Source organism: Martes martes, assembly GCF_963455335.1.
Source record: "Martes martes genome assembly, chromosome: 1".
Taxonomy (NCBI): Eukaryota; Metazoa; Chordata; class Mammalia; order Carnivora; family Mustelidae; genus Martes; species Martes martes.
This window is the reverse complement of record NC_137888.1, coordinates 202925687-202947132: the sequence shown is the minus strand read 5'-3', so window position 1 is coordinate 202947132 and position 21446 is coordinate 202925687. Positions and strand designations below refer to the sequence as shown.

General features: G+C 55.1%; 2 protein-coding genes across 2 annotated transcripts; one reads left to right on the top strand and one right to left on the bottom strand.

Annotated features, from left to right (window-relative positions):
• The first annotated feature begins 923 nt into the window (after window positions 1-923).
• Window positions 924-3578, top strand: GDF15 (growth differentiation factor 15). Its single transcript, XM_080813324.1, has 2 exons — window positions 924-1179; window positions 2672-3578. Exons 1-2 carry the CDS (start codon window positions 936-938, stop codon window positions 3313-3315), a joined length of 888 nt encoding a protein of 295 aa, XP_080669450.1. The 5' UTR covers window positions 924-935; the 3' UTR covers window positions 3316-3578.
• Window positions 3579-7063: 3485 nt separating this feature from the next.
• On the bottom strand, window positions 7064-10704 carry LRRC25 (leucine rich repeat containing 25). Its single transcript, XM_080821416.1, has 3 exons — window positions 10619-10704; window positions 9207-10003; window positions 7064-7490 (listed from the first exon to the last, which is right to left on the bottom strand). The coding sequence occupies exons 2-3, from the start codon at window positions 9989-9991 to the stop codon at window positions 7355-7357; spliced, it is 921 nt and encodes a 306-aa protein (XP_080677542.1). The 5' UTR covers window positions 9992-10003; window positions 10619-10704; the 3' UTR covers window positions 7064-7354.
• Between the last annotated feature and the right edge of the window lie 10742 nt (window positions 10705-21446).

Below are 21446 nucleotides of genomic sequence, written 5' to 3'. Positions count from 1 at the left end.
CAGCTCTGCTCTGGGCCCAGAGCCAAGAGACTGGGTCCCAGAGTAGCTTCAGCTCTGGCTAAGGGCCTCCCTCCAGTCTGGGGCAGACAGAGCCAAGCACAGACATTCCCAGGGCTGTGAGGGCAAGGCTGGGCTGGGGGAAAGGACAAGGGTTGGGAGCACCCAGCTGAGCCTGGGAAGGCAGTGTCAGAGAAGGGGCTTTTTGAGTAGGGTTTTGAGGAGCAAGTAGGAGTTCCCCTAAGTTAAGTTCTAACTTAACTTAGCTGGAGTTCCAGCTAAGGACGAGTGACTGCAAACACACCCAGTTAACTACATACCTCCTATGTATCTGGCCCTGTCCCTTCTACCTCATTTGAACTTGAAAGTCTCAGTTCTCATTTTCCAGATGAAGAAACGGAGATGGGATGGAGAGGACTGACTTGACTTAGGTTGTATTTTCTGGCTCTTCCTGTCCCTTTCCCCTCTGTTTCCTTTGTTTTTCAACATCTTCAGCCTTTGGTCTTAACCAAGAAGGGAGAGCAAAAATCCCGTGAGGGAGAAGGCCACCCCTTAAGATGCTGCTGTGGAATTTAGCACATAGTTGGTAGCTAATAAGTCTTTTTTTGACAAAAGCATTCTTTCCACCAGCCCACCAAGCTGGAAGTCCCTATCTCATAGAAGAGGATACTGAGGTTCAGAGAGGCTTCTAGGGAGAGGGTACCCCTGCTTCTCCAGGAGAAACCCCCCCCATAAGGGCCTCCCCCTGAAAAGCAGCCCAAGACTCCGCCAACTATGGTCCCCGGAGTGTTTACTCTGCACCCAGGGCGGAAGGGACCAGGCAGGCGGGGGCGGACAAAGTCCGGGGGTTATAAAGGCCAGTCCAGCAGCGTCCAGTGTCTCAGTTCAGAGCTCAGCTAGCTCGGCACGGCTGGACAAGGGCACCGCACTCCTCACCCATGCTGCCGGTGCTGCTGATGTTCTCGTGGCTGCCTTCGGGAGGTGCCCTGTCTCTGGCCCAGGAGCACCTCCCGGCCTTTCCGGGACCCTCAGACGCACACTCCAGCACGGACATCTCCAGAGCCCAGGAGTTTCGGAAACACTACGAGCACCTGCAGACCAGGCTGCGGTTGAACCAAAGCTGGGGCGATTCAAACTCTGACCTCGTCCTTGCAGCTCCAGTCCGGATACTCACTCCAAAGCGTGAGTGAAATCTAGGAGACCTCTGTCCCCTAGGCAGCTACCATCATCTAACCAGTGGTTCTGAGTCATAGGGGCCCAGGCTTGCCACCGAGCCTCAGTTTCCCCATCTGTGAAACGGACAAGAACAGCTCCCTTTGGGGCTGACGGGATGCTGGTGGCCTGGTTTACGCCGAGACAAGGTGAGGCTTGGCTAAAGTGAGATGTTACAGATTGCAGATGGGGAAACTGAGGCTCAGAGAAGCCAGGGATGCTTCTGAAATCTCACAGAGCCTGGAATGCCCTGAGACAAAGTCCGGCGGCAGGGTGTGTGCGTGTGTGGGGGGGTACTTATCCTTGGATGTGAGGGTTGGGGGAGGGCGCACAATCCAGGAGAGAGGATGCAGGGGAGCCAGCAGAGTGGACAAGAGGTGGGGGGGAGCAGAGGAGAGCAGCGCAGCCCAGCGGTAGGTGGAATGTGCCTGTACTTGTTCCAGATCTGACGCAATCCCTTGACACGGCACCGCTAAAGTCGCACGTGGCATGTGCCTTAGGGAGGGAGGAGATATTCTCTGGCCATCCACAGAGGATCTAGGAGGAAGAGAGGGCAGAAGGAGATCTGGGTTATGCTGGAAAGTGGGAGGGGTTAGGGGAAGAGTGTCAGGCCAGAAGGGAGCGCTACTATTGCACCCTAATCCTACTAGAGCTATGAGACTCCGGGTAATCTTCTTGTCCTTTCTGAGCCTAGTGAATCCAGGGCCCTCAAACCCTAGTCCCCGAAGTATCTCCAACACCTGCACCAGCCTAGGGCTCTGAGAATCCTGGGGATCCAGATATCCTTCATTTTCAGTTACGGAAACCAAGACGCACTGTGTTGAAAACAAAGTAGCTAGCCCCAGCACTTAGTAGGCCTTCAGTGAAATGTTTTTGACTGCCACAAGAGGCAGAACCAGTGTTTGGATTTTAGTCCTTCTAAATATCCTGTAGACATTAATCCTGCAATTTTTTTTTAAGTTTTATTTATTTGAGAAAGAGAGAGAGCACAAGTGGGGGTGGGGAGGGGCAGAGGGAGATGGAGAAGCAGTCTCCCCCAGCTGAGCAGAGAGCCAGACATGGGGCTCCATCCGAGGACCCTGGGATCACAATGGGAGCTGAAGGCAGAGGCTTAACCGACTGAGCCACCTAGATGCCCTAATTCATCAAGTATTTACTAAATACCTACTGTATGCCAGACATGATGGTGACCAGGCAAACAGAAATCCCTGAGGGGATTCAGGAGGGGAGATTAAATGATACACAGTGAAATAAAAGAAAATAAGGCAGTGCCTATCTTAGGCAGGCTGGAGGGATATGTAGCCTGCCATGCTGAGAGTCAGGGGAATAGTGTGCTTGGAAGAGGAAGCAGGTTGTGCAAAGGCCCTGAGGTGGGATGTAGCCTGGCGCGTGGGAGGAAAAGGGCACTCCGCGCCTGGAGCACAGTAGGCCCGTGGTTGACTGGCTTTCCTCTCTTCCTCAGTGCGACTGGGGCCGGGCGGCCACCTGCACCTGCGCATCGCCCGGGCCGACCTGACCGAGGGGCTCCCCGCAGCCTCCCGCCTGCATCGGGCGCTGCTCAGGCTGTCCCCGACGGAGCCCAACTCGTGGGACGTGACTCGGCCGCTGCAACATCAGCTCAGCCTTGGAGGTTCCCGGGCCCCCGCACTACGCCTGCGACTGCCGCCTCGGTGGGACGGATTGCGAGCAACGTTTCCTTCTGCACGTCCCCAGCTTGAGCTGCATTGGCGGCCAAGCGCGGCCAGGGGGCGCCGCGACGCGCATGCGCACGCCGGGGACGATTGCCCCCTCGGGGAGGGGCGCTGTTGCCGCCTGCAAAGCCTGCGCGCGTCGCTCGAGGACTTGGGTTGGGCCAAATGGGTGGTGGCGCCTCGCGAGCTAGACGTGCGCATGTGTATTGGCGCGTGCCCAAGCCAGTTCCGGTCGGCTAACACGCACGCGCAGATGCAGGCGCGCCTGCACGGCCTTAATCCCGACGCCGCGCCTGCGCCGTGCTGCGTGCCCGCCAGCTATGAGCCGGTGGTGCTCATGCACAAAGACAGCGACGGTCGCGTGTCGCTTACACCCTTCGACGATCTCGTAGCCAGGGACTGCCACTGCGTATGAGCGGTGCTGGTCTTTCACTTACGGCTCGTGAGCAATGGAAGCGACCTCAGAGATCCTTGCCTGTCAAATGGGCTTGTGGGACCTGAGATACCCGATTTCCCACCTCTGCTGTCTACCCCCCCCACACCTTTGTATTTATAAGTTTGTATTTATTATTAATTTATTGGGATGCTCTCCTTGGGGACTGGAGGGCTGGGAAGGCTAGTCTGACGGTGTGCACTTATTTAAAACTGTGGTAATAAAAGTGAAGGTGTTTGACCTGAGCCCCGTAGTGTCCAGGATGAAGCTGGTGACCTTGGGAAGAATCTTCCCCTCCCTGGCCTCAGTTCTTTTTTTTTTTTTTTTTTAAGATTTTATTTATTTGACGGAGAGAGCACAAGTAGACAGAGAGAGAGGGAGAAGCAGGCTCCCGCTGGGCGGAGAGCCCTATCAGGGGCTTGATCCCAGGACCCTGAGACCATGACCCAAGCTGAAGGCAGAGCTTAATCCACTGAGCCACCCAGGCGCTCTTCCCTGGCCTCAGTTCTTACAGGGCACCTGGTCTCGGGTTGAGTGGGACCGTTCAGCAAATGCACAGCGGAGCATTCTGGGATGTCAGACAATTACATGGTGCTCATGACACCGATGCACACCTCAAGGACACCCTTCTCTTGGTCTCTACTTCTCTATCTCCTTGTTCCTCTGTTCCTGTTTCTGAGACCCTTCTGGGTGTCAGTCTCCCTCCATGTCTCATCTCTCAGTATTCCGGCTTCTGTAGTTATATGGTCCTGTCTCTCACTGTCTTTCTGTCTCTCTCTGCATTGGAGTCACCTTTCCAAACATATGCAGCCCAGAGTCATGTCCATCTGCACCCAAGTATATTGTGTGTGATGTTGTCTCCAACCTAGAAGAGTCCCATCACTTCTATTTGGGGCACCTCCCTCCATGTTAATGGTACTTCTATTCTTTCATTTAAAAAGAGCAAGGGTGGTGTGGGGGGCACCGCCTGTGCAGCTAGGACAGCTGGGAGTTATGGGGCTCTGCCTGTGCTTGGTTTGCACCAGTCCACAAGCGACAGCATGGCAGCCATCCCCTCTAGCTGCTCGCTGGTCACCACCCATGGCCATTACCAGTGCTATCTGTGATCCATTTCCAGCAACAGCTCACGCAGAAGTGCTGTGAAGTTCCCCAGAGTACCCTGGGGAAGCCATCCCTCAGCACCCTGGTCTCCCCAGAGCTGACCCGGGTCACTGGTGGGCGAGCTTCTTTTTCAGGAAGTCCACTCTCCCATACATGGCTTCAGTGTTGGAGTCGCCAGAACCCTCAGGATCTCTCCAGGCCTCCAGAAACAGAATCACCTACGACTTGGTTCTGGAAGCCATGAGGAAGCAGCTCTGTGGCCAGCCTGGCAAAGCCAACTCCCCTCCCCAGTCCTGTGGCCACCCCGAGCCATCAGGCCTCAGGAGGCGCTGGGCTCATCAGAGCCCTTCCCCTCTCCTCCCCTCCCCTCCCCTCCCCCTAGACAAGACTGGCCGCAGCAAGCAGAAGCAGTTGGTTTTTTTTTTTTTTAAATATCAAAACAGCAAAACACCAAAAAGGAAGTTGAGAGAACCCCACTCTTCACTATCCAAGCCACATGCATGCTCTCCTGACACCCCATAATTGGGTGCCCTGCACGAAGTGGAAAAGAAACTCCAAGCAGTCAGTTAAAAAAGAAAAAAAAAAAAAAACAGGAGGAAATAGATACGTTGTGAAGAATATTTTCATGCACATGGCATCTCCCATTTTATCTAGTCTTCCTACTTAGGATCTTGGAATCCCCGAGATGTGCCAGGTCCGTCCCCTCCCCACACCCACCTGCCTGTCCACCCTGAGAATCTCCAAAGGGAAAGGTTATGGGGCCTGGGGGACCTGCTTGCAGCCATCAGTGAGGTGTGTAGCCTGTGAATGCTGCCACCCAGAGGCAGACCTGAATGATTGTAAGTACCCCTGAATGTATTCAGCAAATGACAGCTTTGTGCCAGGCCTTTGACTGGGCACTCAGGACACAGGAGGAACAAGACAGGCAAAAGCATTCCATCTGAGCCAGTTGAGTGAGGAAGACAAGTGAATACAAAGAGAAATACTAAGAAGGTGGTGGATTGCGGTAGGAATTGTGCTGAGGAGTCAACCCAGGGAATGCATTAATGAGTGGAGAAGAGGTGATGTAGATGGTGGGGGGGGTGGGTGACATCTAAACTGAGACCCGGAGGAAGAATGGGACTCGGGCGACAGGTGGGGAATGGGCATTTGTGGAAGTCAGAACAGCAGGTGCAAAGGCCCTGGGGTGGAAATGAGCTCAGTGTTCAGAGGCAAAACTGTTGAAGATGGGGCCAGTGGGGTGGGTGGGGGCCAGAATCCACCAGTGGTGGTGAGGGGTGTGGGTGTGTTTGAAGAGCCAAGGGTAGATGCGAAGGGTTGGGAGCTGGGGAGGGCTGGGATCTGATTTACCCTGGAGGTGAAGAAGGCAAATGATCAGGGACAGTAGTGGGCATTAGAACAGTACCTAGGGTGGGGATGCAGGGGTTCAAGGAAGCTAATGACCCTTACAGGTTCCCTCTCCCACCTCAGATCATTCCCAAGTGCTGGGGAACCCAAGAAAGCCTCAAAATTAAGCTCAATCCCAGGGTCCCCCAAAGCTAACGGACGCCATGTAAGCATCTCCCCAAATATCAGCTGTTGCCTTTGCTGAACATTGTTATACCCGTGTGCCTATTCGTATCTCTAGTTGCAACTTACCAAGCTGGTCCCCCTGCCCAGTATTCGCGTCCTCTCCACTTCTCAAACACTTACACATCCTTCAAAGCCCACTCCACGTTTCTTACGCACAGCCTTTTCCAGACTCTTTCGTTTGTCTCCCTCTGGAGCTCTTGGCCCCAACCCTCCCTCCAGCCCAGGCTTAACCTTTCAGGACCGAGGGTGTCTGTGTCCAGCTGTCTTCCCTAGACTGGAGAGTTGGCAGGAGCCAGGCTGGGAGCCCCTGACAGGAAACCCAGCTGAGGCACGTTTGGAAAAAAGTCTTGAAATACACGGAGCTCTGGGAGTGATTCACTCTGCCTGAGGAGGAACTGAGAAAGGCCTCAGTAGAGTGGCATTGAACCTGGCCTTGAAGGATGAGTTAAGACATCTCAGCTTATTAAGCTAAAACAGCCACAGCGACTAATTGCCTTGTTGTACAGATGGGGAAACTAAGGGCCTGTTAATGGCAGAGTCCAGATTTGGACCCATGCCTCCTGACACTCAGACCAGGGTTCTGCATCTGTATTAAGATGTTTAAGAGTGAGAAAAATGGAAGGGGATGGCATTCTGGGCAAAAGGAATGGCATGGGCAAATGGAAACTTCAGGAGTGAGGTGGGCTGGGTGATGAGGAGGCCTAGACCAGAAGGACAGAAGGATGGAAGAGGGTAGTGATAGTGAGGTGAGTAGGGCAGAATTACGCAGGCCTCAACCACCAGGCTGAAGTCCTGAGGGGTAATGGGGAGCCACAGAGGGTGTGTGAGCAGGGCAGGGGCACAGTCCCAGTCATAAGTAATAATGATCCCTTGGGGCTGGTGTGGGCTGCCCTGGGAGCTGAACCGGGGTACCAAGTGGCTGGGAACAGGGCCTGAAAGGGACAGAGGGGACGGACCAAGAGTGGGGAACAATTCGTGAGTCTCTCAGAGAATCTGGTTTGGGGAGCTTAGGGAATCCCCACCTCAAAGAACCCACTTGCCCTGACCCAGCAGCTTTGTGAGCCCTACAGCATTTATTAAGCTTGGTCTGCACACCAAGGGTGATGACAGAGTTCACGAACTGACCCTCCTGTGGCCATACCGGAGCCTCTCCTCTTCCCCTTCCAGCAGCTTAGGGAGCTGAGAAGCAGAGCAGGGGCTGGAGAGGGAGCTGAAGAACCTCCCTGGGGCCTCAGCGACGGTCCTTCCCTGTCCCCATTCCTCAGGTGGGAAGACTGAGGCCAGGGGAGAGTCAGAATGCCCGAAGTCACGTAGAAGGCAGCAGACTGGAGTTCAGGGCATCAGAGGCTCAGCGCCCAGGGATCACGTACTCCTCCTCATCCAGCGGGGTCTTGCGCATCGACTGCAGGTTGCAGTAGACAGGCTGGGAGGCATGGTCGGGGCCCTCGTAGTTCATGTAGAAGTCGTCCTCTGATGGGTGAGCCCTGGGGAGACAGGAGGAGAGGGGGCTCTCAGGGGGTAGGCACGTCAGCTTTGAGAGGCGAAGAAAGTTCTGGGCACCTGAGTCCCCTCCTAGTACTTACATAGGAGGAAACTGAGGCACACGGCAGTATTCTCCTGGCCTCCCAACTTTGTCTGAGGAAAAGAGGTGGGGGCCAGGGATTCAGGGAAGATTCCATGGATTTAGCTTTGTAATGCTCTGGTCCGAGGACCTCAAGCCCATGGTCTAATTGTTTCCTTCCTTAAAGTTGAGGTTGTTGCTCACTTTTTACATTAAAGTCTAGAGTTTAATTTTTTTTTTTTTAATCTTAACCCTAACTTTTCAGTTTCCTTTCCAAAAATCAGAAGCTCTGGTCACACCAGACACATGGACACAGTGGCTAGGGCCAAACCAGTGCCCTTTCAGCTGGGAGTTGTTTTCATTAGATTCTCTAAAACAAAGACTTTGTGACCTTGATACAAAAATAAATTGGAGTCTTAGTTCCTGAATCCATAGAATTGGTATGGGAGGAGGTAGCTTCTTAGTGCAGTCTAACTGTGTATAGTAGAGAAGAACATCCTCTTAACCCCCCCCCAAAAAAAAACAAAAAAGAGAAAAAGAAAAACCACAACTCTCCTGCATCTAGAACATTCTAGCTCTAGTCTCTGTTGGGCAGATGGTATCCACCAGCTACTCACATTTCAGGAAAAAACCAACCTAAATACATAAAAGCTTGTCCACAGATAGAATAAGAGTAGAAACCAGACTCACACTTGCTTCACACATGTTATAACTTTGGGCCAGTCACTCCCCTGCCTCCCAGAGCCTCCATTGGTACAAGTAGGGTGAGAATGACAGAACCCGTTCTAAACAATGCTTTTGGTGGAGACTGATCCTGAGGCTTTGGTGACATCGAGGCAGAAGTGTGCATCAACAGCCCAAGACGCCTTAGGGAGATGAGTGTATTCGACTCCCTCCTACAGGCCACTTCTGCCTTTGAGTCCTATTTGCATCTGCTTTGCATATTCTCTCATTTCTCACCCACAGCTTCCCACCAGCCTCCCCACTTTGTGGATTCCCCTACCCACACCCATCCATGACTCTGTTCCATTCCTGCCTGGATTCTCCCAGGCCCCTCTAGCCTCAGCTCTCAGGTCTTGCCTTCTCAAACCAATTCACAGAAGAGTCGCCATTCTCTCCCACCTCCAGGCCTCCACCCCAGCGGGGGCTGCCTCCTGCAGTAATTCCTTTCATTCCCTCACCCAACCTGGAAAAGCTGAACCCATCCATCTAAGTCCAGCCAAGTCTAGAGGCATCGGGGCTTTGTGGGGGAGAGAAGGACACAGCTTTCTGAGCCTCTCAAGTGTCAAAGGGATATGTGGAAAGGGGAGCTGTCCCCATTTTACAGAGACTGAAAGAGAGGCTCAGAGAAAGCCCTGGGTCACACAGGATCTGAGCCCAGGTCACCGACTACTTCTGCAAAGCCCCTACTCCGCCGGTCACGAAGGAGGAAACTTGTCTCATATACAGGAACTCACTTAATTCTTATCCCAACTCTATTAGGTGGGGGCTGTTATTATCCCCATTTTACAGACGGGAAAACAGAGGCCCTGAGGTAAATCGACTGGCCCAAGATCACACAGCTTACAAGAGGTGGCACCAGGATGTGAACCCTGGCCATCTGGTTCCAGAGTCTTACAGACAGATCTGAATCACTTACCCATGTTCGGCCCACTGGTGCCCGGCAGCTGGCTGGCCCACGAACACGTTCTCATAGTCGGGGGTGGAGGGTCTGGGCATGGCAGCTGCTGGGGGCTTAGGGCTGAGGCCCCGGCTACTGTATCTCGGCTGCTTGCCAGAGCCAGACCGAGAACCATCCTGAGCAGCCCTTGTTTTGTCCAGGTCCCGGTTACTGATCCTCCCAGGGCCCCAGAGTCTCCAGGCCAGCACTAGGCCAGCAATGGTGAGCCCCAGCAGCAGGCTTCCACCGGCCACCAGTGCCCCGATGACCGGTAAGGACAGGCCAGGGGGGCAGCCAGCCTCCAGGAAGGAGGAGACATTGTGCCAGCCGCCAGTAGCTGTGTCCCGGCACTGGAGAGGTAGCCAGCCAGAGCAGTTGTCCTGTCGGATCTGGTGCCAGGATTCTAGGACACAGCTGCAGTCAGCCTTCAGGTCAAGCGTACAGCGCAGGGCCAGCTCCCCGTCCACGCGGTCCAGTGGGTTGTTCGTCACATCCAGGACACTCAGGTTTCTCAGCAGTTTAAAGAAGAGTGGTGGTAGCTCTCGAAGACCATTCCCAGACAGGATAAGGTGGAGCAGGCTCCCGGCCTGCAGAGACTGGTTCTGGGGCAGTCTGAGGCCTTGGCCACTGAAATTCAGGCATGTGTCTTTGAACTCTGTGTTCCAGTCCATGTTCCCGGAGGACACGTTGCAGGAAAATGCTTGGCTGCCTGGATCCTGCAGCAGCAGTGGCAACAACAGCATCCACGCCAGGGAGCCCCCCATTCAAGCAACAACCTAGGCAGAGACACAAGAATCCAGGCCCGGACCTTAGCCTGTGGTCACCTCCCCCTCACTGCCTGTGTTTTATCATTATTCTTATTGTTATTATTATCATCTCAGAGTGGCCTAGGCTGCTTCTGAAATGGCAAAACGCGGGCCCTCGCTTGGAGCCCCTCTGGTTGGCTCTGGCCTCTGCCCTCAGTCGCCCCCTCCGGGGAATGGGTACGTAATCCTGGTGCCTGACGGTGCTGGAAAGCAGGAAATCCCGGCCCAGTGAGCCCCTCCCCTTCTCCCAATGGAGTCCCTTCGGGTTAAGTCGTCCCTTCCCCCCCCCCCGCCCCATCACGAATATTTCAGGCGCCCTCATTGGCCAAGACGGGACCATATGCAAAATAAGAGGTTGCCCCGGAAACGGCCTGCAGGCGGCCGCGCTGTTTCTTGCAGAACTGCGGGGTGCTGGGAGTCTCGGGCTGGGGTCGGACGGGGCTGCTGTAAGGAACCCCCTCCAGTCTGGCTTGAGGCCCCTTCCCGGACCCAAGTTCTAGGGCGTCCGTTCTGGTCCCACCGCCACGCTCTTGCCTCGGCGGTGCTGGAAGGATCTGGGGCGGGAGGGGCTGCGTGGTGGCTCACCTGGACGTGGGGGCCCAAAATGGTCGGCACCCTCCGCGGATCCGCTGTGGTCCGGGGTTCTCCTCAGGATCTGCACCCAGCGACTCAGGGAAGAGGAACTGGTGTCCGGGTGCAATGCTGAGGGGAAGAATGAGGACACTGAGACCCGCCCCCCTGCAAGGCCTAAGGCCCAGGATTCTCACGGGAGGGGGAGGGGCGACCTGCTTCTCTTTTGCTGGAACCCAGTGACTAAATGTCCCCCATTAATACCCCAACCAACCGACTGCTACCTCATCAACTCGCTTCCTGGTGTCAGCTCAGTTGACGCCCAGCCCATGCATTCTCTGCTCATTCTACAATCACCCAGGCTGGACTTCCAAAAGGCCTCTGTACGGCCAGGTTCTGCAGGAGCACCCAGTCCTTGGAGCGGACAGAGCTAGACACAGACCAGACACACCCTGTCCAGTGGAGTCGATCAGGTCCGAGAGAGGGACAGAGTCCTGGAAGGCTTCCTGGAGGAGGAAGCATTAGAATTGGGGCTTCAACACGTGAGTGGGGTTTTGCTGAGGATTCCTAAAACCTGCCTTTGACTCTCCAAGCTGCTAGCCTCCCCCACAGACTCAGAGCTCCTGTTCTGGTACAGGGATGCCTCCATGCTGGAGGGGGCTGTGAGGAGGGTGCCCTGGGGAAGGAGACTGTTGAGTCTGGGGCTTGGAGGATGAGTCACACGGTAGCTGACAGAAACAAATGCAAGGCAGATTCCACGCAGAAGTACAACAGGAACAAAGCCCCTGCCGCTTGAGAGAACAGGCCAGCTGGGACTGTGTGTTTAGGAGTGGAGCGGCTGGAGTGGACGGGCTAAGAGGAGGAGCTGGTGGTGTGGGCAGGGGTGGGCAATGCTGGCCTCAGAAGCCAGGCTGAGGACTGGGATGTTATTTCCAGGGCCATGGGGAGCCAAGGAAGATGTGTGAGCAGTGGAGGGGTACTGTGTTGTAAGATTCCTCTGGAGTGAGCCTGGTGTCTAGAGATGGGGAATCTGGGGAGGAAGCCAGAGTCCCAGAGGAGGAGGGGGACCTGAGTCAGACCTAAGGGGCAGTAACAAAAGTAGATTAAGGAGGAGATTAAGGGCCTGGAGAGGGTCTCAGCCTCACCAGGGTCCTGGCATCAGGCCTACCAAGTTCAAATCCATTCCAGACCCTGGCTCACAATGCAACCTGAACCACTCTGTGCCTCAGTTTCCACATCTGTAAAATGGGATAAATGCTAGAGGCTTCTCCCTGACTGTGGGAAGTGGAAGTCCACTCCCCCACGATATCCCCTCTCCTCAAACTCTGCCCCTCTACATCTTCGAGCTCAGAGGTATTCACCAAAGGTTTTGAACTGAGACTTTATAGAAAGTTGCAAATCTTTGATCCAACACACCCAAAGGTACACACTCCGCACAGAAAAATTACAAAGCATGACTCTGGGGTACTGTGTGTTTTTTCCCCTTTAGATTGGTAAAACTTCGAAAGCGTGATAATGTTTGGTGCTGGAGGGGCTGTAGGGACAGTGGCAGCCCCGTGCCCTGCTGCAGGAGCATCTGGGGCCCCGTCCCAGTGACACAGGCCACCAGAGTTACAAACACTTGTGCCTGCTGACCCAGCAGCCCAGTTCTGGGACACTCCTGAATAACCTGACGTTTCCAAAGCGACAAGGGCAGCAGTGAATGGACGTACAGTGTAATGTCACTCAGCCGTAGAAAGGGACGAAGCCCTCACACGTGCTACATCATGGGTGAACTTTGAAAACAACACTGAGAGAGAGAAGCCAGACACAAAAGACCACATAGCCTGTGACTCCATTGATAGGAAACGTCCAGAACAGGCAAATCCATGAGGACAGAAAGCGGGACTAGTGGTTGCCAGGGGCTGGAGAAGAGCCAGGGGAGGGTCCGCTCCTGGGGACGGGGTTTCCAGTTGGAACAATGGAAATGTTCTGGAACTAGATGTTGGTGGTACTTGCAAAACACTGGATTGTTCACTATAAAATGGCTAAAATGGTAAATTTTATGTTAAGTGTCTTTTGCACCATTTAAAAAGAGGGAAGTCGAAAAGATAGCACAGCTAAGAGATGATTCACTGTAACATTGTTGTTATGGGGGTGGGGTGGGGGAGGAAGCAACCTAAGGGGTTGGGTAGATGAAAAACGGCTCATCCATCTTGGGGGGGGGCGTGTCTCAGAGTCATAAAAACAAAATGATAGTGCTCTATGAACTGATAAGGAAAGGCTCATTCATCTTTTTCCACAAACCTTTATGAAGCACCTACTGTGTGCCAGGCACAGCCCTGAACAAAACAGACAAAAAGCCTTGTCCTCGTGGGCTTCTTGTGGCCGTTGGAGAGACCAGTGACGTGCAGGATCTATTGGGAAAATAGGGGACAGGTAGAAGAAGCCATGCGGAGGAAAATAAAAGTGAGAAGCAAGCAGGGAAAGTGGTAATTCTTTTTTATTTATTTATTTTTTAAAGATTTTATTTATTTAGGGATGCCTGGGTGTTTCAGTTGGTTAAGCATCTGCCCTCAACTCAGGTCATGATCCCAGGGTCTTGGGATGGAGCCCCAGTAGATCTGTTCCTCCCTTTCACTTTCCCTCTGGGCTCTTTCTCTATCTCAAATAAATAAAATCTTAAAAAAAAAAAAAAGGCCAAAAAATAAACTCCTAGATTTCAATTGGCTAAAGAAACCTTGGATGAAACTGGAAAAACGAATATTCATGCTTCCCTCTTAGCAGCAGGCAGATGGCGGGGAGCACATCACCCCCTATGTTTTTTAATTACAGCACTGAACTCAGCCAACAAGCGCACACATAAAGACACTTGGGCTTTTGGGATAAGAGGGACAGAGGGGCAGCAGCCCGCCTCAGGCCTGGGTGTGGGTGGATGTCCCCCACATCCCACACCCTGGGTGGAGTAGGCAGCAACCAGCACTAAGGCCTCTTAGAAGAGGAGGAAATGAGGAAATGAGGAAGTGCCGGGCACAGGGGTTATGGGGGTGGGGGGGAGCGGAGGGAGGCAGGCTTGGGGCCTGGGATAGTGGGTTCTGGAGGTAGGTGTGGGGGACCTGCGGGACCTGGAGTCTAGAACACTTAGAGGGGTCTGAAGTTTGGGAGGCCTAGGTCCTGGGATTTGGGGGTCTCGAAATTCCCGGCGTGTAGGCAGGTCCTGGGTTCCGGAGCATGCCAGCTGTCTGCTGAGCCTGGGGCCTGACTCCTTTTGCTGCTGCCCTAGCAGGTCCTGGCCAGGCTATGGGAAGCAGGGCAGCTATGGGCTCCACTGCCTGAGGGGGACCAGAAGCTTCCAGAGGGCACATCTCCATACTCCGCCTCCTCCCCGCTTGACATGCCCTGAGCCTGGGTCTGAAACAAAGCCTGAGGGCCAGGAAGGGCCAGTCTCTCAGCACAGAGACTTCCAGAGGTCCTTACGAACCCCTAGAGACCTTCAGAAATCCCCAGAGATACCTAGAACAGCTCAGAATCCCCAAGACACCAGGGGACTCGGAGACCTTTAGAGATCTTCAGAGACCCCCAAAATAGCCAGGAAAACACAGAGACCTCCCACAAAGACAAAGACAGAGTTTCTGGGGATAACCAACATCCAGGGCCACCAATCCATGGCCCCTTCAATTTAGCCATATTTGCCCCACACCCTCTGACCCCCATGTACTTACCTGTGCTGGGTGAGGCCTCAGCCTGGGCCCTGCCCCCAGCATGCCGGAGACTCGGTTGCTGAAGTGGGGTCAAGGGTTTGCCCTCCCCCACTATCCACCTCCATCTCACACTTGTCCCCTTCTCTGGAGCTCTGGGGCCGCTGTCCTGCCATTTCCATTCCCCACGTGTTCAAAGTGCAGCCTTTGAATGCCAGACATCCTTCCCCAGCACCCCTGGGGGTCTGGCTGTCCTTAGGGGCCCGTCTCACCTGGGGGAGGGTGGAGGGCAGGGTGCCAGGCCACCTAGCCCAGCAGCGGAGGCCGCCTAGAGGCCTGGGGATCTTAAGGTGTCTCAGAGGCTCTGGAGCCAGCAGATCAGGTCCAGGGGCAGGTGTGACAACCCAGGGCTCAGCTGGGGCCGCAGAGCTGACTTAGGGGCAAACCTGGGCTGTGGGCCGACTTGGCGACCGCAGATCAGGGGTGCGTCCAGCAAACGCTGCCTAAGGTCGGCTTGGCCACTTCACCGCAGCGTGACCCAGGACCGGTGCCTTCATCTCTCTCCGCCTCCGCTTCCTCCTCTATAAAAGCCGGACAGTGAAAACCACCCCGTGGGGTGGCTGCGAAGGGCCGAGTAGCAGATGTGAACGCCTGGCACAGGGGACATGTGCGACTTAAGACGCAGGCTGAGTGTCCCATGGAGGAGGGGGAGGGGTGCATGAGGGCCCATCGATGCACCAACATCAAATTCCGAAGGTTAAAGCTGGATTTTTAACGATGCAGAAAGAGGGCAGGCGGCGGGGGGGGGGGGGGGGGCGGCAAACAAAACGTGGCACGGAGATGGCTGCGGTCAGGGTCAGTGAGCACCGTCCACTGTTCGCTGCTTAGCCGGGGACTGCTCCGGCGGGGGGAGGCCACGCTGCTGGCCCGCAGGGCTCTCCTGGGGACAGCCCTCGACCGCAGGACGGAAGGCGAGCTGATTAGAAATGCCTCAGCTCCTCACCACCTCCGGTAGGACCTCACCGAGGCGGGCTCTGGGCTGTGGCTCGGAGGGCCCCCTGGGAGCCCCGTCCCTGGGAGTGCTGGTTGGCGCCCCCTGCAGGGCTCCCTCTCTCTCCTCGCGCCCCGACCGGGGCTGCGGGGGGAATGACCTCCCCAAACAGTTAAGCTCCCCGATTCTGTTTTTAGGGTCTGCTTCTCAGGGACCCCAAATTAAGACAGGTGGAGTGATTGGGACATCTGGCTGGCTCAGTGGGTAGAGCACTCAACTTTGGTTTTTTGTTTGTTTGTTTTGTTTTTTTTAAGATTTATCCATTCATTTTAGAGAGAGTGAGAGAGCTCCTGCTTGCTGCCCCCAGGCGGGGGGGGGGGGCAGAGGGAGAGAGAATCCCGATGCACACTTCCCTCTGAGCACGGAATCGCAACGCGGAGCTCCAACCCCAGGACCCTGAGATCATGACCTGAGCCAAAATGAAGAGCAGAGGGCATAATCAATTGACGGAGCTACCCAGGTGCCCAGAGGATGCAACTCTTGATCTTGGGGTCATGAGTTCGAGCACCACGTTGGGTGTAGAGATTTAAAATAAATAAAAAATAAATTTAAAAAAAGAGAGATGTAATCTTCAGGATAACCGCTTGAGATAGGAACTGTCATTACCAGTTCATTGGAACTGATAAGACCTTTCCCCCATTTTACAGATAGGGAAACTGAGGCATGGCCTGTTTGAGTAGCTTGCCCAAGGCTCAACAGCAACTGAAGGTCAGCCCGGAATCTGTATGGCTGACCATGAGGCTACACTGTGCTCAAACACAAGATGCATTTGTCTGCATCTACCTGGGGGGGGGGGGTGCTCTGCAAAACTATTTCAAGGCACCCAATAGAATCTCCATGTCACTCCCAAAGACATGGATTTGGACTTGAGTTCATGATAGCGATTCTCTGCAGCTGTGGCCTAAGAAGGTACTTTTTTTGTTAGGCTTTATTTGGTTATTTTTGGTAAGATTTCTTTCCTTCCTCAAATATTTACTGAGTGCCTACTGAATGCAGCAAAACTCGTGACCTTGAGGAGCTGCCGTTCCACTGGGGAGGGCACCATGAGCCGTAAATTATCAAATTTAAAAGCGGTTAGGAAGTAAGAAGTTAAAGAGAGTGTGGGGGGATTAGAGAGCAAGACGGGGTGGTTCACAGTTTTGAAAAGGTTAATCAAGGGGCGCCTGGGTGGCTCAGTGGGTTAAAGCCTCTGCCTTAGGCTCAGGTCATAATCCCAGGGTCCTGGGATCAAGCCCAGCATAGGCATCGGGCTCTCTGCTCAGCGGGGAGCCTGCTTACCCCTCTCTCTGCCTACTTGTGATCTCTCTCTCTGTCAAATAAATAAATAAATCTTTTTTTTTTTTTAAAGAAAAGGTTAATCAAAGAAGATCGCCCAGAGCGGGGGGGAAATGCAGAGAAAAAAGGCGGGGGGGACAAAAGATATGCAGGTCAGAGTTCAAAACGGGAAGTTTCTTAGGGTGGTAGGAGAACTGGGTGGTTTTTTTCTGTGTTTTTCTCCTTTTTTGCTATGAAATAATTCAACATGTAAAAATATAAGTATATCTTTGGAAGCCAACTTGGGGGCACTGGCAAGGTCAAGAGAAGCTGACAACATTCCAAGCCTGAAACTTGAGGTCTCAAGAGCTATTCTGAAGGGGTATCAGGGCGAGTCCTGCCCCTAGGAGTGGGTGCTGTGAGTCTCTGCTGCCCTCGTGTGGCCATACTCAGGACTGCAGGTGCCAGTGGCCTGGCCCTTTGGACCTCCGGAATCCGCTCTGGCTATAGGAAGGACAGTAACAATGGGAAGGTGGTAATGACAGTTGTGTCACAATCAGGGTGAGACCCTTGGGGACACTGGTGGCCTCAGATCCCAGCACAGAGGACACAGTGGTAATTTTTAATTCATTTATTTAGCAACAGGTGTTTATTGAGCTCCTGCTGTGTGCCAAGCATTGCTCTAAGCACTGAACAAAACATTCAAATTCCCTGCCCTTGTAGACCTCATGGATTACTGGTGACATATGAAATCAATGTGCAAAATCAACATTTTCAGGAAAACCCAATGTGACCCAGGTTGGAGGGCCTCTCTGAGAAGACATTGCTAGAGCTGAGGCCTGTAGGAGGAAGAGAAGCAGGTCATGGGGAAGGACTGGAGGAAAGGTGTCCCAGGCAGGGAGAACAGCCAAGCAAAGGCCCTGGGGTGGGGTTGAACTGGATGCATACAACAGGATCATGGACAAAAAATACCCAATTTCTGGTGCTTAGCAAGCATCCATTCCCCAATGTTGTTATTAAGCTGAGGGACTCCTAAATGGAGAAGAAAAGACCCCTCCCCTTTACCTCCCAGAAAGAGAGTGGGACCTTAGGATGCCATGGAAACTCTTTCCTCTGCCACAGGAAGAGACTGGAGCTCTGGAGAGGGGAGGTAAGGGAGGGATGCTGCCAGCGCACCCCAACGTGGGACCTGGTCCTCCACTCTTTGCTGTGTGTCTTCAGGCAAGTTGCTTCCCTGTGCTGAGCCTCAGTTTTATCTGCAGAACTTTCTCTGTAGCTGCCACAGGCTCTCCCCTCCTTCATTCCCCTCTTCCCTTCTCCTTCCCCCCAAGCCTGAGGTTTCCACAAAATGCCTCCAATTTCCCAGAGCAAACAGGGCAGGCATGACAGTGGGTGAAGTGCTGCCTCTGGGTCACCCATGTGACTCCCTCAGTACCTCTCGGGGCTCAGTTTCCCCATTCTATAGCATGGGGAGAAGATAGGCTGCCTCTCCAATGAGGCTGCAGGATGGATTTCCCAGGGATGCTCTGATCCCGGCCTGAGCACACCAATTTCTAATGATTGGTTTGGCTCTGGAATTCAAGTGCAGGAAGAAGGGGCAGGGACTTAATTTGTGGGCGCCGGAGCCTACAGAAAGTACTGGAAGCAGGGCAGCTTACTGGCTCAGGCTAAGCCTTGTGGTGAATGCACACAGGTGTTGGGGCAGGGGCCAGCGCTGTGGGTTTGGTTGGGGGTCCTCCTCCCAGTCCTGCTGGGTCCCTTCTCTCGCTTGGGTTCCTCCCAGCTCTGCACGCTTGGGAGTTCAGTCCTCTCCTGCTCAGAGACTCACAAGCGGACCCGCACAGCCAGGATTCAAACCCAGGCTCATCCTCCATCCGAGGACTTCTGCCTCTGGACTTCAGTCCGTCTTGGGAGTACAGGAACCTGAAACTCCAAGGGGTTGCTGCCTCTTCAAGGAGCCTAGCCTATCTGAGGGAGCCTTTGCCTCCCCCTCCCCCAGCATTCCTGGATTGGGGGCCTTGGTCCTCCCGCCAGGACGGGAACTCCCACCCCCGCTCTAGCGCTCACCGGCTGCTGCGGCTTCTCCCTTCCCGGTGTTGTTTGGGTTTTAATTTTTGTGTTGCAGTTAGAAAATTACCCGTAATTACAGCTTCTGTGAGGAAACATCTCAGGGCCCAGACCCTGCTCCCAGCTGTGGCCCGCCTCCCACGCAGGGCCGGGGCGGGGCTGCCGGAGCCGCCCTCCGGATCCCGGCCCCTCCCCATGCCTGCCACTTTAATGAGAAGGGAGGTTGGGGGCGCTGCTTCCATCTCCAGTGGAGAGGAATAACCATCATTAGGAAAACCCAAAGCCGACTTCCGAGCGACTCCTGCAACATATTCATCGGCCGCCAGAGCTGGGTCCGTAGGGAGGACAAATCCAGTGGGATGCGGAGGCCGCCCTCAGATTATATGATGCATCATTTTATCGTAACAGTGACAAATCGAACCAAGGCCAGTGCTGAGTGCAGAGTCCGTGATCCAGGGGAGATGCTCAAGGAAGGCAAGAAGGGAGGGGAGGAGAAAGAGGGGAAGGAGGGAGAGGATGGGGGGGGGCGGAGAAGGAACTAGAATAGGCCAAGCCTGGAGCCAAACTGCCCTCCAGGCAGCAGGAACAGGTAGGGCAAAGACCGTGAGGTGGGAAGGACTGGAACGAAGTGGGGAGGGACAGCCTCCCCTCCAGGCAACCCTCCAGCCCTACAAGCACAGCCAGCTTCAGGCTCCCCCAGGAACAGCCCCCAGCCCGGTGGTAATCCCAAGAGGCAGAGAGAATCGGCTCAAGGCTGCAGTGCCCGCGCAGCCACACGGGGGCGATCGGGAGCTGGTGGAGAGATGGCCGGTCTGGGAGCCATCCTAGACGCTTAGCCTTTTCTGCTTGCGGTCCCCACCCGGTCCCTTTAATCAATTCCCGGGCCTGCCATGGCCTAGAGCTCCGGTCTGCGTGGGCCTCTTACCGAGGCAACCTCCTGCCTCCTCCATGCCACTCCAGTCTACCTAGGAGGCCCACGGAGCTTCTGAAAAATCCTGTTGCGTGTCCAGCCCCTCATGGCTACACACCTTCCCGTGGCTCCCTATTGCTCTTGGAACAACTCTCAACCCGTCCCCTCGGGAGTGATCCGGCTCCCCCTTCCCCCTGCTCCAGCCACACTGCCTTCCTCGCTCTGCGTCCAACATCTTAACCGTGCACCCACCTCAGGGCCTTTGCACCTCTGTGACTGTAGTCTGAACATTTTGCTTTCAGATCTTTCAGATCCACCCCTCCCCTTATTAAACAAAACAAAACGTTCCTCCCCTCCCATGCTCCTCCCTGGCATGGGGGCGGGGGCGGGGGGGCCTCTTCTGTGGGTTCGGCTTTTGCTGGGCGTGCGCCCTGTTTGGGTGTGCTTGCGGCTCAGCTTCCCTGACGCCGCGTGGGGCCCAGAGCTCGCTCTTCTCGGACTTTTCCGCCGGCATCGAGGCTGTTTGGAGAACCGTCCCCGTTGCCATGAGAACCGCGCTTGTCGCTCCAACCGGCCGCGCCTCCCCCTTCGCAGCTCGCGCCTCCGTCTCCCTCCTTCTCTCCCCTCTCCTCCACCCTGCTCCGGGATCCGGGCCCACTCGCCCGTTGCTTGGTCCTCTCCACCGGGAACCCCTCCCTCTGCCTAGCATGTGGTACTCCCTGAAATTATCCTACTGACTCTCCAGCTTTTGACGGTCAGCGTTCCCCGTCAAAATCTCTGCTCCACAAGCAGTAGCAACGCGTCCTGCCTGGGTCCCCAGAGCCCCGCATACAACAGACGCTCAATAAATGTTTGTGGGAGGTTGGATTCAACGACTCAAGGAACCGTGGCTCAGAGAGGGCGAGGGACCCACGCTGGACACAGAATCCTGGGGAGCCACGGAGCATTGGGAGATAAATAGGGGGTGGCAGGAGGAGCGTCCGCAGGGCCTGAGTGTCACAGTTGTCACCAATAGAGCGTGTGACTTGGGTGAGGCACCCTATCTCTGCGTTTCGTTGAAAGTAGGCACTGGAGAGCGGTACTGGGAGCGGGTATTCCGATGAGGGTCCCCTTGACGCCCACGTCCACCCGCGGCGTCCGGGACGCTGACGCTCCCAGCAGGAGGCCCTACAGAAGCTTAGCGGCCGCACCCCCACGACCTCGCAGCACAGGCCCCTCCTCTAAGCCGGCCCCGGGCTATGGGGCGGGGGGCAGGAGTGCAGCGGGAGAGGAAGCTGGGGGAGGGGACGACCGGCTGGACAGGAAGTGGGAAGGGCTGGCGTCCCCCTCCAACCCCCGCCGAGGCCCCTCGGGATGGAGGCGGGGCTGGGGCCAGCCTGGCCCTTCCCTTCCTCTCCGTCTGTCTGGAACCCCACCGTCTCCCGACTTCCCGGCCGCCAAAAGGCCTAACGGGTGGGGATCTCCACTGGGGGGTGCGGCCTCTAAAAGGGAGGTATGACAGGGGGTCACCTCGCAATGGGAGGGGGGTACTCCCATCAAGACACTCACACACACACACACACACACACACACACGCACTACGCAGGAAACTTAGCACACAACCACCCAACGCAGGTCCCAAGGAGCTAGCAATCAACCCACGCGCGGAAGCACAGGCACACGCACGCAATGCACACACACTTGTGAACGCAAGCTGACGGCGTCACTCGGGCCCCCACAACCACCAAGGACACACCATCACTGGCCACAGAGCCAGGGCCAGTAGACCGGACAGCAACCTTTCACTGGGTACCTGCGAACCCTCAGGCATAAGAGGCACATGTGCACTCACACAGGAACTGCATGTTCACACACACACACAAATACACACTCGCAGTCGGGCAC